Source organism: Penicillium verhagenii (assembly GCF_028828195.1).
Source record: "Penicillium verhagenii strain IBT 33310 chromosome Unknown utg000005l_segment0_segment0, whole genome shotgun sequence".
NCBI lineage: Eukaryota > Fungi > Ascomycota > Eurotiomycetes > Eurotiales > Aspergillaceae > Penicillium > Penicillium verhagenii.
The window spans coordinates 3,824,176-3,843,287 of record NW_026643169.1 but is presented as its reverse complement, the minus strand read 5'-3'; the positions used below and the strand labels follow the sequence as shown (position 1 = coordinate 3,843,287).

At 48.8% G+C, this 19,112-nt stretch overlaps 6 protein-coding genes across 6 annotated transcripts; 5 read left to right on the top strand and 1 right to left on the bottom strand.

The window, feature by feature from the left end:
• Positions 1 to 569: 569 nt before the first annotated feature.
• Positions 570 to 2,345, bottom strand: N7466_004936 (uncharacterized protein; the record flags this gene model as incomplete). Its single annotated transcript, XM_057164333.1, has 3 exons — positions 570 to 1,757; positions 1,815 to 2,013; positions 2,089 to 2,345. 3 exons carry the CDS (start codon positions 2,343 to 2,345, stop codon positions 570 to 572), a joined length of 1,644 nt encoding a protein of 547 aa, XP_057023014.1.
• Positions 2,346 to 6,568: 4,223 nt separating this feature from the next.
• On the top strand, positions 6,569 to 9,106 carry N7466_004935 (GcvT family protein; the record flags this gene model as incomplete). Its single annotated transcript, XM_057164332.1, has 1 exon — positions 6,569 to 9,106. The coding sequence occupies one exon, from the start codon at positions 6,569 to 6,571 to the stop codon at positions 9,104 to 9,106; it is 2,538 nt and encodes an 845-aa protein (XP_057023013.1).
• Positions 9,107 to 9,568: 462 nt separating this feature from the next.
• N7466_004934 (uncharacterized protein) lies at positions 9,569 to 9,802 on the top strand (the record flags this gene model as incomplete). Its single annotated transcript, XM_057164331.1, has 1 exon — positions 9,569 to 9,802. The coding sequence occupies one exon, from the start codon at positions 9,569 to 9,571 to the stop codon at positions 9,800 to 9,802; it is 234 nt and encodes a 77-aa protein (XP_057023012.1).
• Positions 9,803 to 10,178: 376 nt separating this feature from the next.
• Positions 10,179 to 10,904, top strand: N7466_004933 (GNAT family N-acetyltransferase; the record flags this gene model as incomplete). Its single annotated transcript, XM_057164330.1, has 2 exons — positions 10,179 to 10,357; positions 10,436 to 10,904. The coding sequence occupies 2 exons, from the start codon at positions 10,179 to 10,181 to the stop codon at positions 10,902 to 10,904; spliced, it is 648 nt and encodes a 215-aa protein (XP_057023011.1).
• A 1,918-nt stretch (positions 10,905 to 12,822) lies between these two features.
• On the top strand, positions 12,823 to 14,251 carry N7466_004932 (uncharacterized protein; the record flags this gene model as incomplete). Its single annotated transcript, XM_057164329.1, has 2 exons — positions 12,823 to 13,412; positions 13,756 to 14,251. 2 exons carry the CDS (start codon positions 12,823 to 12,825, stop codon positions 14,249 to 14,251), a joined length of 1,086 nt encoding a protein of 361 aa, XP_057023010.1.
• A 706-nt stretch (positions 14,252 to 14,957) lies between these two features.
• N7466_004931 (H(+)-transporting V0 sector ATPase subunit a) lies at positions 14,958 to 17,807 on the top strand (the record flags this gene model as incomplete). The annotated part of the gene is made up of 5 exons (XM_057164328.1): positions 14,958 to 15,083; positions 15,171 to 15,249; positions 15,320 to 15,555; positions 15,614 to 17,630; positions 17,689 to 17,807. The coding sequence occupies 5 exons, from the start codon at positions 14,958 to 14,960 to the stop codon at positions 17,805 to 17,807; spliced, it is 2,577 nt and encodes an 858-aa protein (XP_057023009.1).
• Between the last annotated feature and the right edge of the window lie 1,305 nt (positions 17,808 to 19,112).

Sequence of the window (19,112 nt, the reverse complement as noted above, 5' to 3'; positions counted from 1 at the left end):
GCCAAATGAATAAGACGAAGAATAGCCATAGACCATAGCACAGCAAATCAAAGCATCCTTCCTCCCCATAGGGTATCAAACAAGAAAGCCAAAACGCAGAACCAGAAACGGCAGAGTGGTATCAATCTAGTCGGGCAACACACCACGTAACGCATTAGCACGTCGCAATTCGAACTTCGGTTGCGGGTCGCGTGTCGTTAAAAAAAGGAACGAACGACGGTTCAACGAATCACGGACACGGATATTATGTGGTTTTTAGAAGATAAGCAAAAACAAAGCAATAAAAGGAAAAAAAATGATTTGGAAAAGAACGCAGCGGAAAGCGGGTATCTCATTGACACCCTCTTAGATCAAAGCCTGGAACAGGACCATGATAAAAGGAGTGACAGTGTCGAGGCAAAAGCAAACAAGCAACTGGGAAGCCAAAATGGTATAAATCCGTATTTGCACGATCCAGACTCACGCCTCAAAAGAGCGACCCGAGTCCGTCAAATATTATCGTGGGCAGGCGAGGAGGAACCGGTTAAGTCCCACCATCGCTCGTACTCCACACGCCCCGGGGACGCAATTCAAGCAGCGGCCTGGACAGGAGTGGAGGCGGGAACCTCGACGTTCTTGGTCTCCTCAGCGGCAGCAGTCTCGGGGGCCTTGATAGCCTCCTCAGCGGGGGCAGCGGCCTCGGTGGCCTCGGTGGAAGCCTCAGCCTCCTCGGCCTTGACCTCAGTCTCGGCAGCGACAACGTCCTCCTTGTCGAGCTTCACAGCCTTGGAGGGCTTGCGGAAGAGACCGCCGAGCTTGTTGGCCTTCTTGGCCTCCTTCTCGCCATCAGTAGTAGCCTCGTTGTCAGAGGTGTCGGCCTTCTTCTCCTTCTTGCCGAAGGCACCGAAGAAGGAAGAGCGGCGCTTGTCCTTGGGGGTGGCAGCCTCAGTGGGGGTCTCAGCAGCAGTCTCCTTGGCGGCCTCAGCCTCAGCGGGAGCGGTGACGGTCTCGGCCTCAATGGGAGCAACCTCCTCAACGGGGTTGTCGAGCTGGGGAGCGGAGCTGGCGACTGGGGTCTCCTCAACGGGAGCGGTGGCCTCCTTCTCGGACTTCTCCTGAGAGGGGCTGGCGACCTTCTGGAAGAAGTTGCCGAAGATGGAAGAGCGCTTGGCCTTCTTCTCCTCCTTCTTCTCCTCGGCAGTCTCAGCGGGGGCGGCAACGGCAACGGCCTCAGCACCCTCGACAGGGGCCTCGGTGGCAGCGGGCTCAGCAACGGTCTCGGCGGGAGTCTCAGTAACAGCCTCGGCAGCGGGCTCAGCGGCCTTGGTCTCCTCGGCGGTCTCCTCCTTGGTCTCCTCGGGCTTCTTCTCCTCAGCGTCCTTCTTTCCGAGAATGGCACCGAAGATGCTGCCGCGCTTGCGCGACTGGGAGCGGCTCTTAGCGGCCTCCTTGGGCTTCTCCTCCTTGGGCTCGGCCTCCTCAGTGGCAGTCTCCTCAGTGGCGGCGGCGGCGACAGCGGGGGTCTCCTCCTTCTTCTCCTCGGGCTTCTTGGCGGCAACGGCGACGGCAGGCTTGGTCAGCTTCTCAAGCTCAGCCTTGTAGCCCTCGCTGGAAGTGAGGGTCTCCTTCTCGGCCTTGGCCTCAGCAGACTTAGCCTCGAGGGCGACGAACCAGCTGTCACGCTCGGCAGCGTTGGAGGCCTGGAAAGTGTGCTTCTGACCACCAACCTTGAAGAGGAACTCGTTGGAGCCTTCCTTGGTGAGGTCAGAGATCTCAGCCTGGTATACATGTCAGTTGTTGTCTCCGGCGATTCATTTTTCTTTGTGAAGTCCTACCAGGTTGAAGATGCTGGCGGGGGTAGCCTTGTCCTCGGCACGCTTGGTCAGGAACAGCAGACCCTTGCCGGTCTGGCTAGCCCAGGCAGCGGTGGGGTTGGCAACAGCGGCCTTCTCGTTCTGGTGGAAGACGGACAGCTGCTTAGCCTCGACGGGCTCATCGTTGAAGTAGAAGAAACGCTTGGCGAAGCGCAGGCTCCTATGCGCAAAAAAAAGTCATGTCAGTCGCAAACCCTATTGGACGTTTAGTCGCAAGGCGCGCGCGATCACTCACTTGACGAGACCGGGGGCCTTGTGACCGAGGATACCCTCAGTGGCGGGCTTGATCTCCTCCTTGGCCTCTTCCTTGGCCTCCTCCTTGGGGGCCTCAGTCTCAGCGGCGATGTCGGTGGTGGTCTCCTCAACGGGAGCAGCCTCGGTGGTCTCCTGGGGAGCCTCAGTGGCCTCAGTGGTGGCAGGAACCTCAACGGCAGGCTCAACAGCAGGGACAACCACGGGGGTCTCCTCAACGGACTTCTGGACGTCAGACATGATTAAAATGGGTATTAAAAGCCGGAGCTTGTTTTGGGGTATCGATTAAAAGAAAAGAGCTGGGTATCTGGGTATCTCAAAAGCAAAAGAAAGAAGAGCTGGGAAGCTCGGGTATCACAACGAAGATAGGAAAAGGGGGGTATTTTGCTTTGCAGGTGGGAGGGAAGGGAAGGGAAAAAAAAGGGAGGGAAGGGCGAAAAAAAAAGAATGGCATGGGGGGAAAGTGTTGATGGCGCTTGCCTCCTAATCGGGAAAAGAGCTGCAGGGAGTCCAGACTGAGTGGGTCATTGGGTTATGTAATTTGGACTTCAGGGGGGAAAAGGACTTTGATATTTGGATTTATCTTGGATTTACCTTGGATTTACCTTGGATTTGCCTTGGATGGGCCTTGGATTTACTTCATTTACTTCCATTTGAAGCTCTTAAGCTCAATTATGGAGCTTTTGGGAAGCTTTGGAGCCCTTTGGCGCTTGACCTTTTCGTACCATTTCCAGCCTAACTATAAACTCAGTACCCTAGGTAACCTATCTATTGGCTTCTCCATCTTTGTTATTGGCTAGCGGAGTCAACTTCAAACCAGATTTCCGAAGGAAAATATTAGTCTCGATTTCTTTAATAAATCTACTCTATTGGAAGCACTGATGAGTTTTTGGGGTTTTAAAGGACGGGAAAGCAATCACACCACATAGGATCGTCCATGCAGCTTTCAAGTTTGTATCAACCCCTAATTTACCCGTGTTGTTTAGCTCGGCTCCGGTTCCGGCTTTGTCAATATTTAGGTCTTGGAATTTGACTTTTCACACACGCGACCTAATTTTTGGATTCTGAAGTATTTACTTGTATTTGAAAATTATTTCTTTCAAGACTTTGGTGTGTGGTTTCCTGGTCTACGAATAATTATGGGGGTTTTTTTACTCTTATCGCTTTCTTGGCTGGTCAGCAGATTTGATGATGAGCGTTGGTTTGGGGAAATAACCAATACCGTTACACCATAAAAGGGGTTGATATCCATGTACTCCATGTACTCCGTTACCCGGGCATACTGTAGGTAGACCAGTTAGGTATAGGGAGGGGTATTATACTTCACCCATATTGGTTCTCCAAAATCTTATACATCAGAGTCAAGTGACATGATAATTCGTATTGCGCAAGGCTGAAACATTAAGATGTATATGAAAAAGATAAAAGAGCTCTTTGTTCAACTTCGACTCGCCTCCCAAAGTTTCGGATCCTTGGATCCCTTGGAGGGGAAGGGAGGGGGAGGGGGAAAATACAAGGAGTACATATCTCTTGCATGATGATCAGCGACGGTTGGACAGGCCGAATTCGCTTTTCCAGAATGTTGATCCAACGGAAGAGCGATACCGACTTTGTTTGATGTCAAATGACCCGGATCATCAACTTTATCATCGAGTGGCGTGCCAACCCTCGTGGCCAACCAGCGGTGTCGTACCATCTCTGCTTTGACTTTCGAGCGTCATATCTCCTCTGTCGTGCCCTATCGCTGGCGTATCATCGTTCAAGACAAGCCGTTGTGACCACGATCCTACCGGGATCCCATGATGAACTGAAGTCAGTATGATCGCTGGCGCCATCGCCTTATACTCCGCGTTACTGTTACGTGATAACACGCGTATCACAAACAACAAGAATCAAATTCTCAAATTCTCAAATTATTGTTTCAACCTAAGATCCACTGCTATTCGCTATTCGCTACCTATGGGTCAAATGTCCCCTAATTAAGCCCCTTTCTTTCCTGTTCTCTTTCTTTTGCGACAGAGATTTCTTTTTCATTTGGTTTTTTTTTTCTCTCTTGCTCACTAGCGCGGCTACTACTTTCTAGACGATCCGTCGGTGGATTAACGCTTTCAATGATACGGTTAGAGGCCCCACTTAAGGTGGTCCCGTGTCTTGACTCACCGTCGGTGGCTGGTTCTATGTACTTCCTACAATCTATACCCAGACACGTCTCAACGCCAGGTACTTGACCGGCATGTTTCATGTTGTTCGTCTATTGAATTCTGCAAGCTTCTTTGTCACTTCTAAAATCATCCCAAAATTTTGAAACTTCTCAGGTCGGCAAATAAGGAAAAAGTGACTATCGGAACATTTCCAGTAATGATAGCCCACACGGGTGATCCACTCCAGCCCAACAACCAATTACACCGTCATGTTACCCCTTTTTCCACCCGTTAGGCCCAAGAAACTCACCATCTGCCAATCCTGCCATGATTTTTTTACTTCGATTTTTTCACTTGCCCCTATCCACTGACTCAGTTAGTTCCAGGCCTGACCATCTCGCTTTGTAAACGGTCAGTGCCTTCTAGTTAATATGCCGATCGAGATATTCCTGGATGACAGGTTTTCGCATGCGAGTGCCATGCGGTGCGAAGGAGGCTTTCCGTTGGTGCAGGGGTACTCTGTACTTTGTCCTCCGTACAGAGTACAAACTGTCGGAAGTGCCCGCAGGCATAGTCTCGAGTAGCGTCGGGATATCAATTGTTTGAAGATCCCAGGCATTATCCGGGCCGTGCCAAGCACATTCATTCTCGCACCGTAGATGCGGTGTACCCGAAGTCGAAGTTGGTTAAAACTCTCTTCGCTCATCTAGTACAAAGTAAGCTCTGCACGGATGATTTCCGTCGATTCTACCCCGTAGCGCCTACTAGACCGGTCCTCTAGGCGTCCCTAACCATGGCACCCTTTGATGAGGATGCGCGCTCCCCTTTGATTGACATTGCGGTGGACTCGCTCGTGTTTCTGTTCCATCTCGGAGAACTAGACTGGTCCAGTAGGGATGCCGACGGACTTGAACCGACTTTGGGAAGAGGTGTAGAATATACAGAGGGCCAAAGAAATTAAAAATCAAATTGTTTGGAACGACATGGGCCCATTGTGAACGAGGGACCACCGTACAGAGTTGCTGTGAATCCATGGGAATAGGGGAGGTTCCACAGGGAGCTTGCACTGGAGACACCCACTATTTTTTTTTCTGCGAGTACGATGGATACCGATCATGGCGTTCCAAGTTGAGTCATGTTCTGGACAAGGAGAACCAATAATTGGATCCTGGAAGGCAATGTGGCTTCGCTCCTTCATGCCATGCTCGAATTCGTACTTTGCGGATGCAAGGCAACATGACAGCTCATTTTGCCTCGTTCTTGTAGACCTGATTACACCTGAGGCACCATTCCAAGGGGGTAAGCAAACACAAGCAAACATGTTTGGCTGTTTGGTCACGTGTCCTCTCGTGGCTATAAAACATTGCTTCTCTCTCCTCCTTTCATCTCCTTTTTCTTTTCTTCTTCATACTTACCTTGTTTGGGTGGCCGCGATCATGAATGTGGTCCACCACAGATTGGTCCCTGCATTGCACAGCGCGGCGGACTGGTTTGTTCAACGGCTTTCGGGTCATTGACAGGCGGATTTTTTGGCACTCTCCACTACGTGGTTCTTTCTTTTCATCAAGTCTTGGGTCAGCGACTCGAGTTTGGAGAAGGGATACCCGTACGAAGCAGTCACTGTAGTAAACAATTCAAGTCATCATAAATAGAAAGAAGTCCTCATTTCCTGCCGTAACTGTTTTTTGTTAGCCTGCATTCAGCCGCCTTGGATCTTTAGCTGGCTCCACCTTAGGTGTAGCTTGGTAGACGCGTGAGCTTTGTTGATCATGACTCGGGTATCAATTTGTGTTAGCTCTCACTTTTTTTTCACCGCGCGCCTGCAAAAAAACATCCCTTGGTAGCTCCAGCTTACTTCCCAGCAGCCTTAATAGCTCCGGTCAACATCACTGTGCCACGATTCGAGTTCTCCACCCCCGGTATTGTCATGCCTCTCCCGGGCACGTGAGCGGTTCTCAACCGAACCGAATTCCAGCTTCAATGTCTGGTAAGCCAATCACCATGCAACAATGTCACCAAAAATGGTAATCTTATCCAACGGTCCCGTGTACGGCTCGGTGGCTCTAAGATCTGGACCGTCTATCCGATGCTGGTATCACCACCCAGCGTACAATCCACCGGTTAATGCGGGGCGTTGATTGCTTTTCGCCAATCCCGTTGCATACAATCATCATGGCATACCTGCGGGGGAGGGGAAGCAGTAGAAACTCTCCGCAGGAGGGGCAAGCTGGAGTCTGCTATTGCCGAACACTTACTTAAAGAACAAGTCCTCGCAAGCTGTTCCTGAACAGCACACATCACTAATCTGCCAGAAACTTTACCATGGCTACCTCGCAGCGCGTGGTCATTATTGGCGCCGGAATTGTGGGCACCAATATCGCCGACGAGCTGGTCTCGAGAGGATGGAATAATGTCACCGTTGTTGAACAGGGCCCCCTCCGCATGCCCGGCGGTTCGACCTCCCATGCTCCAGGCCTGGTCTTCCAGACTACACCATCCAAGACCATGACCAATCTAGCACGCTATACTGTTCAAAAGTTATTGTCGATTGAGAAGGATGGACAGAGTTGTTTCAATCAGGTTGGTGGCCTGGAAGTCGCTACAACACCGGCTCGACTGGAGGATCTCAAGCGCAAGCATGGTTATGCCTCTTCATGGGGCATTGAGGCTCGCCTCATAGATGCCGAGGAGTGTTTCCAATTGTATCCTCACCTCGATCGAGACGTCGTCCTAGGTGGCCTCCACATTCCCAGTGACGGTCTTGCCCTTGCCGCCCGCGCAACGCAGCTGCTCATCGAACGCACTAGGAACGCTGGTGTCCGCTACCTTGGTGAAACTCCTGTCATTGGTATCGAGCGATCAGGTCGTCGTGTGACGGGTGTGACAACCCCTAAAGGTTCAATTTCTGCCGATATAATCATCTCATGCGCTGGATTCTGGGGTGTGGAGATTGGTGCGATGGTTGGTGTGTCCATTCCTTTACTGCCATTGGCCCACCAGTATGCGAAGACCACTGCAGTACCGGCACTGGCTGGCCGTGATGTCAACACGCGGATGAACGGAATGAATGCAACACTGCCCATCTTGCGGCACCAGGATCAAGATCTATATTACAGAGAGCATGGTGAGCAGTATGGAATTGGATACTACGGCCATCGTCCGATGCCTGTTGTTGCAGGATCATTAGGCTTGACGCCTAAGCATGTCGACGAAAAGAACATGCCATCTCGTCTCGACTTTACGAAGGAGGACTTCGACCCCGCTTGGAAGGAGTCACAGAAGCTTCTTCCTGCTCTCCGAGGCACTCAGATTGAAGATGGTTTTAACGGTGTCTTTTCCTTTACCCCCGACGGCGGGCCTGTCATTGGACAGGCACCAAACCTGGATGGCTTCTGGGTTGCCGAAGCTGTGTGGGTCACTCACTCAGCTGGTGTTGCACGGGCTGTCGCTGAGGTTCTCACGACGGGCCAGTCTCAAATCGACCTCACTGACTGCGAGCTATCCCGGTTTGAGGAAGTACAGCTCAGTCGCGCCTATATCAATGAAACCTCTGCACAAAACTTTGTCGAAATTTACGACATCCTCCACCCATCACAACCCAAAGAGTCACCCCGAAACCTTCGCGTCAGTCCTTTCTACTCTCGGCAGAGGGACTTATCCGCCTTCTTCCTTGAGCTCGGAGGCTGGGAACGTCCATTCTGGTACGAATCGAATGCTTACTTGCTCAAATGTCTTCCAGCAGAGTGGCAGCCCGTGGAGAGAGACGCCTGGTCATCGCAATTTTACTCCCCAATCATTGCAGCAGAAGCTTGGAAGACCCGCAATGCAGTTGCTATGTACGACATGACTTCCTTTCACCGATTTGAAGTGTCAGGCCCAGGCGCAGTACATCTGCTCCAGCGCCTGACCACCGCCGACGTGGCCACCAAGACAGGTGCCATTAGCCATGCTCTTCTTCTCAATGACCATGGCGGCATTCTCAGTGATATCTTTGTTGCAAGACTGGACGAAGACCTGTTTCAGGTAGGCGCCAACACTGCCACAGATCTCGCCTACCTCTCACGCGAAGCTCGCCGGCAAGGACAGTGGGTCCAGGTGCGCGACATCACCGGCAGCACCTGTTGCATCGGTCTTTGGGGTCCTCGATCCCGGGATGTGATCAGCACTATAAGCACGAACGACTTCTCCAACAAGTCTTTCCCTTATTTCACCGTGCAGAACGCCACTATCAACGGTATCCCGGTCACGGCACTACGCAAGTCCTACGTCGGCGAGTTGGGTTGGGAAATTCAAACTAGCGCTGAGTATGGCCAACGGCTCTGGGATACTATTTGGAATGCGGGCAAGACACACGGTCTCATTGCCGCCGGTCGGGGTGCCTTCAACGCACTACGCCTGGAGAAGGGTTACCGTACCTACGGCGTAGATATGAACTCTGAGCATAATCCTTATGAAGCAGGTGTTGCCAGCGCTATTCGAGCAAGCAAATGGGAAGACTACGTTGGTAAGGCTGCCCTTGAGCGCCTTGTCAAGGAGAAACCTACTCGCCGGTTGCGTTGTCTCACTGTCGATGATGGACGCTCGATGGTCCTGGGCAAGGAGCCTGTATTCCTTGATGGCAAGGCCGTTGGATATGTCACAACGGCCGCCTTTGGGTATACGGTTCGGAAACCCATTGCTTATGCTTGGTTACCAAGCAATGTGTCTGAAGGACAAGTTGTTGAGATCGAGTACTTTGGTCGTCGGATTCAAGCCACGGTCGCATCCGATCCATTGTATGATCCGGATTCGAGACGTCTGCTTGATGACAAGCCAACCATTGACTCGGCTCTACAGAAGCCGCTGAGACACCGGCTATAGAAGCATCTTTGATTTATATTTCTCTCTATTATGATGAATGAGCTGGTTGTTACTGCATCTCTATGAGCGTGAATGTGTGCTAATGATCTTTTCCCTCCCTTTTTATCCCCTTCCTTTCCCTTTTTTTTTCTGTTATTTTCACTTTTGCAACGAGCATCCGGACAAATTTTGACGAGTATCAATGAGACAAATGAATAGAACATTTATTCAACCCCTAAAATGTTTACGGCAAAATACTTAGAAGGACGGGTACCATGAAGAGAGAGAGTACTATGTAGCATGACGTCGCCCCAACAAAGCTCTCGCCACTCCACTTTTGCGACCCACAAGCTCCCACCTCCAAATCTCCAACGCAAGCTCCAACCCTTTCAAATTTACCACTCTTACTGGAACTTGCCATACCTCTCTCTACACTACTCTGGCAATCATCTACAGCCAAATAGCTCTTCAGCCACCGCAAAAATGCCTATCCCGACCGCAGAATCCTACGATAAAGAGCAGGAACGCATCGCCCAAAACCAGGCCTCCAACACCTCGTCCTCCGAAACCAACGGCAACAATGACCAGCTCGATGTTTCTGGATCCTCGGCCACGGGTGATTCCGAGGGCGATCGAGCTCTGAGTAGGGAGGAAGCGGACCGGTTATATGAAGAGCGCATGGAGGAAGAATATGCGAAGAGGGACGGAGGCGCATGATCTGATCTACTTCTGAGATGGCGTCAGACTAGGTGCTGGAATGATCTCTGGGAACTTTGATTATTACTACTTCCGAAACAGTTCGACTGTATATTATTTCTGGACATGACGATACTACTTGTGATATGATACTCTCCTGTCAGCTTCCATGGCAATTTCCTTTTCTCGTGTCGGAGGTTCGTGCACGATTCAAGATAGAAACGCGCGTCCAATCAGTCTTTCCAGACCGTAGCTCAATATCTATCCGGTATAGCACTACGGGTGAGATTCGGAGTTAGTCAAATTACTGTCGGAGGGGCTTGCTGAGTGAATTCATCCATGCTCCCTACCGATCCTTGGAATAATTCTCATCCAACACCACAAACGTATAGCTATCATGAGTGCATCCCCACCACTCACCATAGGCAGCCTATATCCTGAGCAGGAAACTAGAGTAATCATACCTGCCAAAGGCCCAACGATAAAGACCCAGCGTCTCTATCTAAGACCGCTCGAACCGTCCGATGCGGCTGATATCTTTGAGATCCGAAGTCGACAAGACGTGGCCGACTTTCTGTGAGTCGAAACAAGATGCACATGCATATTTCCAACATGGTCACGGGGCTGATACATACATAACTCTAACCTCATTAGTTTGTCAAGAATCCCTCACAAAACCGTTCAAGAGACAGAAGCCTTGATCATTGGCAAAAGCTTCCAGACTCCAGATGCATCAGGCGCTCTGGGACGACGGTTTACTTTTGCGATAACGCAGCTGGACGATGCCTCACGAAAGGTCATCGGGGCGGTAGGAATAAATTCGCTCGTACCGGTACCGTCCATCGGATATAGTATTCATCCTGATTTCTGGGGCAAGGGGTTCGTGAGCGAAGCTGTAGCGGGAGTTGTGGATGCGTGGTGGGACCTTGAGCGGAAAGATGCATGTGTACGGGTTCTTGGCGGTGCTCAGCTGGAGAAGGAGAAGCTGTTCGCGGCGTGTAGTAAGGCGAATGTGGGGAGTGTGAAGGTGCTTTTGAAAAACGGGTTTGAAATTTATGAGGAGAAATGTCTGATGGGCGACACTGTAGCGTTGTTTTCGCAAAGGTCCCCACGGGCTACATGAATGCCTATTGAATTTTTGGACTTCGGGGGTCCAGTCGGGACTCGATGGATATGTATATACTACACATGTGGAATGACCTCGGTTTCTCGAAGATTCAGGCTTTCCAAGGAGTCTGGATTGATGCTTGTCTCCAGTCCACCTTAGCCCCCAAGCCAATTCAAATCGATCTACATACTACATTATATGTATGTACACAAACAACACAAATGTTCAATGTACACTTGATACATCCATGCCCAGCCCTGGGGGTGGATCTATATATTTTAATTTTACCTCTAGCACTTGAGAGCCAGGTGCAATTATGTATGCACCGTTTTAAATCTCGAGATAAATTTCCAAGGTTCATTCAATTTGAACATCTATTTGGGCTAGCCTTGGACATCGGAGGCTTACATATTCCATCAATGTTGTCAACTTGGTCTAGAATAAACCAAGGTTCCAACATTGAAGGTTGCCCACATGGGCAGTCAGACTAAAAAGGAAAGTTTAGAACGTTCACACCCGGAGTCGAACCCGGAAAGGTAAATCTTCTGAATAGCCTCACACCTCAACGAAGCTCCAGCAAGGAAAAAAAAAACTGGTAGCTTCTCTTTGATTGAGCGTGTCATCCTTAGTGCAGGGGCCATGCTAATCTTCTCTGTATATTTTCATTTGACCAAATGTCCCGAAGGACAAAGTGATGAGGTGATATGTGGGTAATATACAAAGTATTTTGGCAGAAAGTCACCGCCCTTATAGAAATATGGAACAACTGTGAACATGTTCGAAGTCACGTGACAAATGCCCAGTGCATTGTGCAGTGTTTAATAGTGAAGGAAAGCGAGGTGAAGAGCAATTTGAATAACCCAGAAAGGGGGAACTCATACTGGAGTTATAGGCGTTTGCTGATCTATTCCCTGCAAGTTGACCAGATTTCTGGAAGATAACGATCTAAAATGATCATCTTGTTCCTCACAGAATTCAACCGTTTATGAGTCAATAAATCTGTAAAGCCATTGATGAACTTGGAAATGATAGCGTGACAAAATTTGAGGTGCAATTCAATGCCAGGTGTCGGAGTAAACTTGGAGAAAATTACAAGCCTGAGCAATTTCAAGGTGGTGCGGGGTATCTCGAGGGTTTCCTGCCGCTTGCCCTAAAGGCTTTCCCAATCAATCTACATACTACTAGTAGTGACACAACCTCAGAGCCCATCAAGGACATCCTACTGTATCCTCCATAAATAACCATTCCAACATCACCCGCACGGGATAAGCTAAATGTGGAGGGCATATTTAGATTTTGATTCAGAATAGCTGGAATAATGCCAATTTTCAATGTATAGTAACTTCTTACATGTACTCTTGGTGCCAGCAGGTACCTAGTCGGTAGTCCAGATTAGATAGGGGGGCTTTTCGACCATACTGGATGTATTATATGTACTTGGTACCTCTTACTTAATACTATTTGACTTACTAACAAGAAGAATAACACCTGATCTTAGGATTTACTATATATTTAAACACTATCTGGGCAGTAAGCCAGTATATGAGATTAAGAGGCATCATGGCAAAGTTATCTCCCATTTGAATACTTTAAAAGAGTATTCTACTTGATTAAAGCATAAGAAGTCCGTGGACATCAATGGACCAGCTTTAACACCTGGAGGCCTGGGCCCTAGGTTGCTTGCACGAGAACAGAAATTTTGGATTCTTCCAGGGCTCAAAGTTTCAAATGCTATGGATGTATGCCAGCGAAGTCAGGGTTTCAATAGTGCAATCATTGTGCTTTTCCATATGTATGTTTACACATGCATAGTTAGTCAGCTACTACCCAGAGAAAGCTATAAAATAACCACAAGCACATGTACATATCGAATTCGATCCTTTTTCATCAATCACCATTCCCTTTTCTATCAGAGAATTCGCACAAGTTCAACATGGTAGCCAAACCCCCATCAAATCCCAAATCTTCCACAAAGGCAAAACCTGTCTCAAAGCCCAAATCTGTTACAAAGCACAAGTCTGTCACAAAGCACAAGTCTGTCACAAAGCACAAGTCTGTCACAAAGCACAAGTCTGTCACAAAGACCAAGTCTGTCACAAAGACCAAGTCTGTCACAAAGACCAAGTCTGTCGCAAAGCACAAATCTGTCGCAAAGCCCAAATCTGTCGCAAAGCCCAGGTCTGTCGCAAAGCCCAAGTCTGCCGCTCGTCAGATTCATTGGGAAATCGACCCTTCTCCGATCTCGCAAGATACCAAAAAGAACTTACTTCTGGTAGATGAAGAGGCTGAGCCTTCCAGCCCTGATCAAAAACAGCAGGACCAGGACCAGGTGCTTGGGACTTGGCCCGTCTCGGCCCAACTATCACCCTCAGAGGACTCAGGATTGAAAGCGATTGTTGAAGCATTGCGTCCCCTCAAGTTCACTAGAATTCCTTTCAAAATCCCACTACTTTGGTCAGCATTTGAAAATGCCCACAGGCTTCGATTTCCGAATCAACAAAGAATGAAATCCAAGAGCCCTTTGTCAGCGCGGCTTTTTACTTGCAGAAGATACTACATTGAACCGGTTATTCTGCAGTTGGTAGGGTGCTTACTTGAAAACGAACTGGCTTGCTTGAGGTGTCCAACCAACAACCAAAAAACGTTCAAAAGCTGTGTTGCCATGCAGGGGGTAAGAGAGGGTATGTGTGAAAATAAAATCTGGACTCAGTCGCCTGGCCTTGAGGTAGTATCCTGCGACTCTGCTAGTAAGTTGAACAGAAAGATAAAGCCAAACAGGTCAATTAACTACAAGCTCAGCAGTCACCAGAGATAGGTTAATTAGCATTCACTCTCTCTATTTGAACTTCAAGACTTGTCTTGAGAGAAGCAAGACCAAGAGAGGGAGATACAAGTCTGGCGATGTAGAAGTCGCCAGAAAATTCCTTGATGAGATAATGAAGTGCCTTGAAGAAATTCCTGGCCTAGACAAAGAAACGGGTGTCCTTGAACCCCCGGAGAAAGACAATGGCAAAATCTCCACGACCATCCAAGGTGGTGCCAATGTCATGGACCGTGGGACCAAAGAGAATACCCCTGTCACGGACGATAAGAATATGCAGAGCCTAGCACCAGAATACAATACAGATATTGATATCAAAAAAGAGATCAATTATGAGGCCAAGATTAAGGACAAGGTCAGGACCAAGGACGAGGTCAAAGACGAGGTCAGGATCAAGGACGAGGTCCAAGATGAGGTCAAGGATGAGATCAAGGTCAAGGATGAGATCAAGATCAAGGACGAGGTCAAGGACGAGGTAAGGATCAAGGACGAGGTCAAAGACATCTGGATAGAAGTATATCAAGGGAGAATTCAAAATTGAAACAGAAGAAGAAGACCATGATAATACTGTGTTTGTTGAGTGGGATTAGACCATCCTGCTGTCTACGGGTCTGAGAGAATCAATTAATCAGAGCTGAAGTTGGCTTGTCATTGCAGCTAGATTGATATGAGACACATAATTTGGAAACTGAATTTGAACCTGCACATGTGGTCATCTACTACTAGTACTTTGATTTCACATCGCACTCTGTTACCCACCAGCTCTTGAGTACTCCGCGTATATTGAGAGATAGTATGAGTACTAGTAATGGTCATTGATGGGCATGGGTCAGCCTTACAGAAAGCAATACTCAGTACAAACTACTTGCTATGAGTACATCTTCAGCATGACCTTGAGAAACAAATATATCTAAATGAAAAGCCCTTATTTTTCCCCCCAAAAATCCTCAAGTGTCTGGATAGTGACCGGTTGATTGATGGAGATACTAGTGATTTACTAATGTCCGTACTAAATTCGAATCTCGATTTCAAGAATTGGTGGACAACGGTGGAGAACATCACGTGATCACACGTGTATTGCGGCCAGCTCAGAGCCAGGAGCTACCAACTCCCGATTACTGTCCTATCATCTGTGTTGTTCATCACCACAGCTCTTCTCAATAGGTTGAGGCCTAATTCTCATTGTTACCATTTGACTGCATCTTCCCTGGTGGACAGACCTGGCTCTTAATAGCCTGTTCACCACCATGGCTCCACAGGATACCTTCTTCCGCTCGTCGGACATGAGTTTAACCCAGCTCTACATTGCCAACGAAATCGGAAGAGAGGTTGTGAGTGCTTTGGGCGAGCTTGGTCAAGTGCAGTTCAGAGATGTAAGTCGATTTTGGTCCCTGGATATGACAGCCTGGTCGCTCTTGGCCGCTGTGAGCAACATCTGACTCCCCATGGCTTGTCCTCAGTTGAACCCCGATACCAATGCCTTTCAACGCACGTTTACTAAAGAGATCCGCCGCCTTGACAATGTTGAGAGACAACTCCGTATGTGTTGCCGATCAAACGAGCTCTATCGATGATGTCAATTGGCTAATTTGTTGGGTCTTCTCAACAGGTTATTTTCGTACCCAGATAGAGAAGGCGTCGATTCCCATGCGGCCCTCTACGGACTTCTCCGATACTCTGGCTGCTCCCCTCGCCTCGGAAATAGATGAGCTGGCTGAACGCAGCGAAAGCCTCGAACAACGCATCGCCTCCCTGAATGATAGCTATGAGACCCTGAAGAAGCGCGAAGTCGAGCTTTCGGAATGGCGCTGGGTTTTGAGAGAGGCCGGTGGATTCTTCGATCGGGTGAGTATGAATGTGCGTGATTCTGGAGATATGACAAGACTCACATCTCGAAAATTAGGCCCATACCCAAACCGAAGACATCCGTCAATCCTTTGACAACGACGAGGCGCCTTTGCTCCGCGATGTTGAGCAGCATGCTCCTCGTGGTGCCAACGGTGACACTCAAGGCCAGCAGAGCTTTTCTGAGATGAATATCGGCTTCGTGGCTGGTGTAATTCCCCGTGATCGGATCGGTGCTTTCGAGAGAATTCTCTGGCGTACCTTGCGTGGCAACCTTTACATGAACCAGTCCGAAATTCCGGAACCCATTATTGATCCCACTACGAACGAAGCGATTTACAAAAACGTTTACGTGATTTTCGCTCACGGTTCAAGCATCCTAGCCAAGATTCGCAAAATCGCAGAGTCATTGGGTGCTTCCTTGTACGGCGTTGATGAGAATAGCGAGCTAAGAAGGGATCAAATCCACGAAGTCAACACCCGACTGGGAGATGTTGGAAGTGTCCTTCAAAATACAAAAAAGACCTTGGATGCCGAGCTCTCACAAATCGCACGGTCGCTTGTGGCTTGGATGATCATCGTCAAGAAGGAGAAGGCGGTCTATGACACTCTGAATAAATTTTCCTATGATCAGGCGCGCAAGACGCTGATTGCGGAAGCTTGGTGCCCCACCAATTCTCTCGGTCAGATCAAGTCGACATTGCAAGATGTCAACGATCGTGCTGGTTTGTCTGTCCCTACCATCGTCAACCAGATCCGCACCAACAAGACCCCGCCTACCTATGTTCGGACAAACAAGTTTACCGAAGCCTTCCAAACAATCGTCAATGCTTATGGTATTCCGAAATATTCGGAAGTCAACCCTGGTATCTACACGGTCGTGACCTTCCCTTTCCTCTTTGCTGTCATGTTCGGTGATCTCGGCCACGGTTTCATTATGGCCTCGGCTGCCTCGGCTCTTATTTTCTTTGAGAAGAAACTGCTTCGTACCAAGCTTGATGAAATCTCGTACATGGCGTTTTACGGACGATACATCATGTTGCTGATGGGTATTTTTGCCATGTATACTGGTGTGCTTTACAACGACATTTTTTCCAAGTCCATGACTTTCTTCAGCAGTTCATGGGAGTGGCCAGAGGATATCAAGGCTGGACAGTCTGTCGAGGCTACCCTCAAGGGTGATTATCGGTTCCCCATCGGTCTGGACTGGAATTGGCACGAAGCCGAAAACTCTTTACTTTTCTCCAACAGTATGAAGATGAAGATGAGTGTTTTGCTTGGCTGGAGTCATATGACTTTTGCTCTTTGCTTCCAGCTTGTCAACGCGCGCCATTTCAAATCCAAGGTGGATATCTGGGGTAACTTTGTTCCCGGCATGCTTTTCTTCCAATCCATCTTTGGTTACCTTGTCGTCACCGTCCTCTACAAGTGGTCGGTGAACTGGCAAGAGAGTGACGCATCTCCCCCGAGTTTGCTCAACATGCTCATCTTCATGTTCCTGAAACCAGGCTACGTTGAACAGCCACTCTACCGTGGCCAGGGAACGGTTCAGCAACTCCTGCTTCTTATCGCCGTGATCCAAGTGCCCATCATGCTTTTCCTCAAGCCTTTCTGGCTTCGTCATGAACATAACCGTGCTCGTGCCTTGGGATATCGGGGTCTTGGCGAGCAATCTCGTGTCAGTGCCCTTGAAGACGACGGTGATATGGACGGCGGCTATAGTGCGGCTCGAGACAGTCTAGCCAGTGATGGCGAAGGCGTTGCCATGATTGCCCAAGACATCCACGAAAGTGATGAGCACGGGGAGTTTGAGTTTGGTGATGTCATGATCCACCAAGTTATCCACACTATCGAGTTCTGCCTCAACTGTATCTCTCATACTGCCTCATACCTGCGTCTCTGGGCTCTCTCCCTTGCCCACCAACAGCTTTCTATCGTCCTATGGACCATGACCCTCGGCTCTGCCCTCGAACAGGAAGGTGGTTTCATCCGGGTCTTCATGATCGTGGTCTGCTTCTGGCTATGGTTCGTCCTATCATGTAGTGTACTCGTGGGTATGGAGGGTGTGTCCGCAAGTAAGTCAACCCAAACATCAGGTCAAAAACGACACCAGAATACTAACAAGACATACAGTGTTGCACTCCCTTCGTTTGCATTGGGTCGAGGCGATGAGCAAGCATTTCATGGGCGAGGGTATCCCTTTCTTGCCGTTCAGCTTCAAGACTTTACTGGAAGATGACCCTGTCGACTAGGCTGGATATCGGAGTATTTATTTCCGAGTAACCTTCTTTTCCAACATTTTTTGTATTGCTACAGCATCTGTAGGATTTATTGCTCTTCGGGGTTTGTCCTATCCATTGTAAAGAAATTAGAATATACAGTTCCCAATTGAACTTCTTCTGCCTCCCAGGGCTGTCATTGTAATCTTGGAAGTCTTGAAATATGAAGGTACCGTCAGCCTCACCTTACGTGAAGGTAACTTCTCTGGTTCGAATTCAATGTTCTCACGTACATGAAATCATGTCCATTGATGAAAATCCACCTGGTCGGACTTGATATTTGACTGGATGTATTTCCATGTTCCTTTCCACATGCAATTTATCCAAATACGCAAGATCAAAACGGGTCCTGGAGACCACGAACTTCCCGAACCGAACGCCAGAGCCGCACAGCATCAACCACTATTGGTTTTCCAATCTTCGGACTGTGGGGACCGAGCCCCACCAACGCAAAGGGACAATCGGACATAATTTACGGGGGCGTACCAGTGAGGGTTTTCTGGAAATCCTCAATGCGAGATCCTCGCCAAATTGCCCAAGCGCCTGTGAATGTCATGATGAATAAGTCTCACGACGAGTCCTTTTAACGTCTCTATTGCTGAAATCTCGCAGTATTTCATGTCCAAAAATAACTGTTTGGGCCAAATAAAACCCTTCGCTTACCCTGAATTTTCACCCATGCACCCTCTCCGTACAGTGTCTGGCCACGAAACTTACAAATGTCCGATGTAGCGCCAAGAAGGCGATCTTGCATAAATACTGTATTTGAGTATCTAATACGATTGAAAACGACTTAGTCCCTATATAATCCAAATTACAGATAGCAGATCGTCATTGCAATACGGACTGATATTGCAGCTAATAGCGTGAAGGGACTTCGGAGATTTGTAAGTTTCGTGGCCAGACACTGTACGCTAGCCATCTAGCCGAATGCTAGCAATCCCTGGCCCAAGCCACGGCGTCCCACGATCCAATGAACGGCCAGTTTAAAATGACTCAGGTCCAAACTTGAGTGGATACATACAAAAGAGTCCAAAAGACAAGCATGTTTTTTTCGGTCGATGTTACCTGACTAGGCAACTAAGGGTCTAGCTACTATATAGGGCCCCCCGCTATAGACGAAAGGAAGCCATTCAGGGTGACCTCTGGCCCCGAATGCATTCTACGGTCAAAGCGGAGCCTCGTCCACTCTTTCAGGTCCCGAAGCTACCGTTTCTTCGCTCTCCCTATTCACCCATCCATCATCTTCCGAACGAAAAAGAAAGCAGAAAGCAGAAA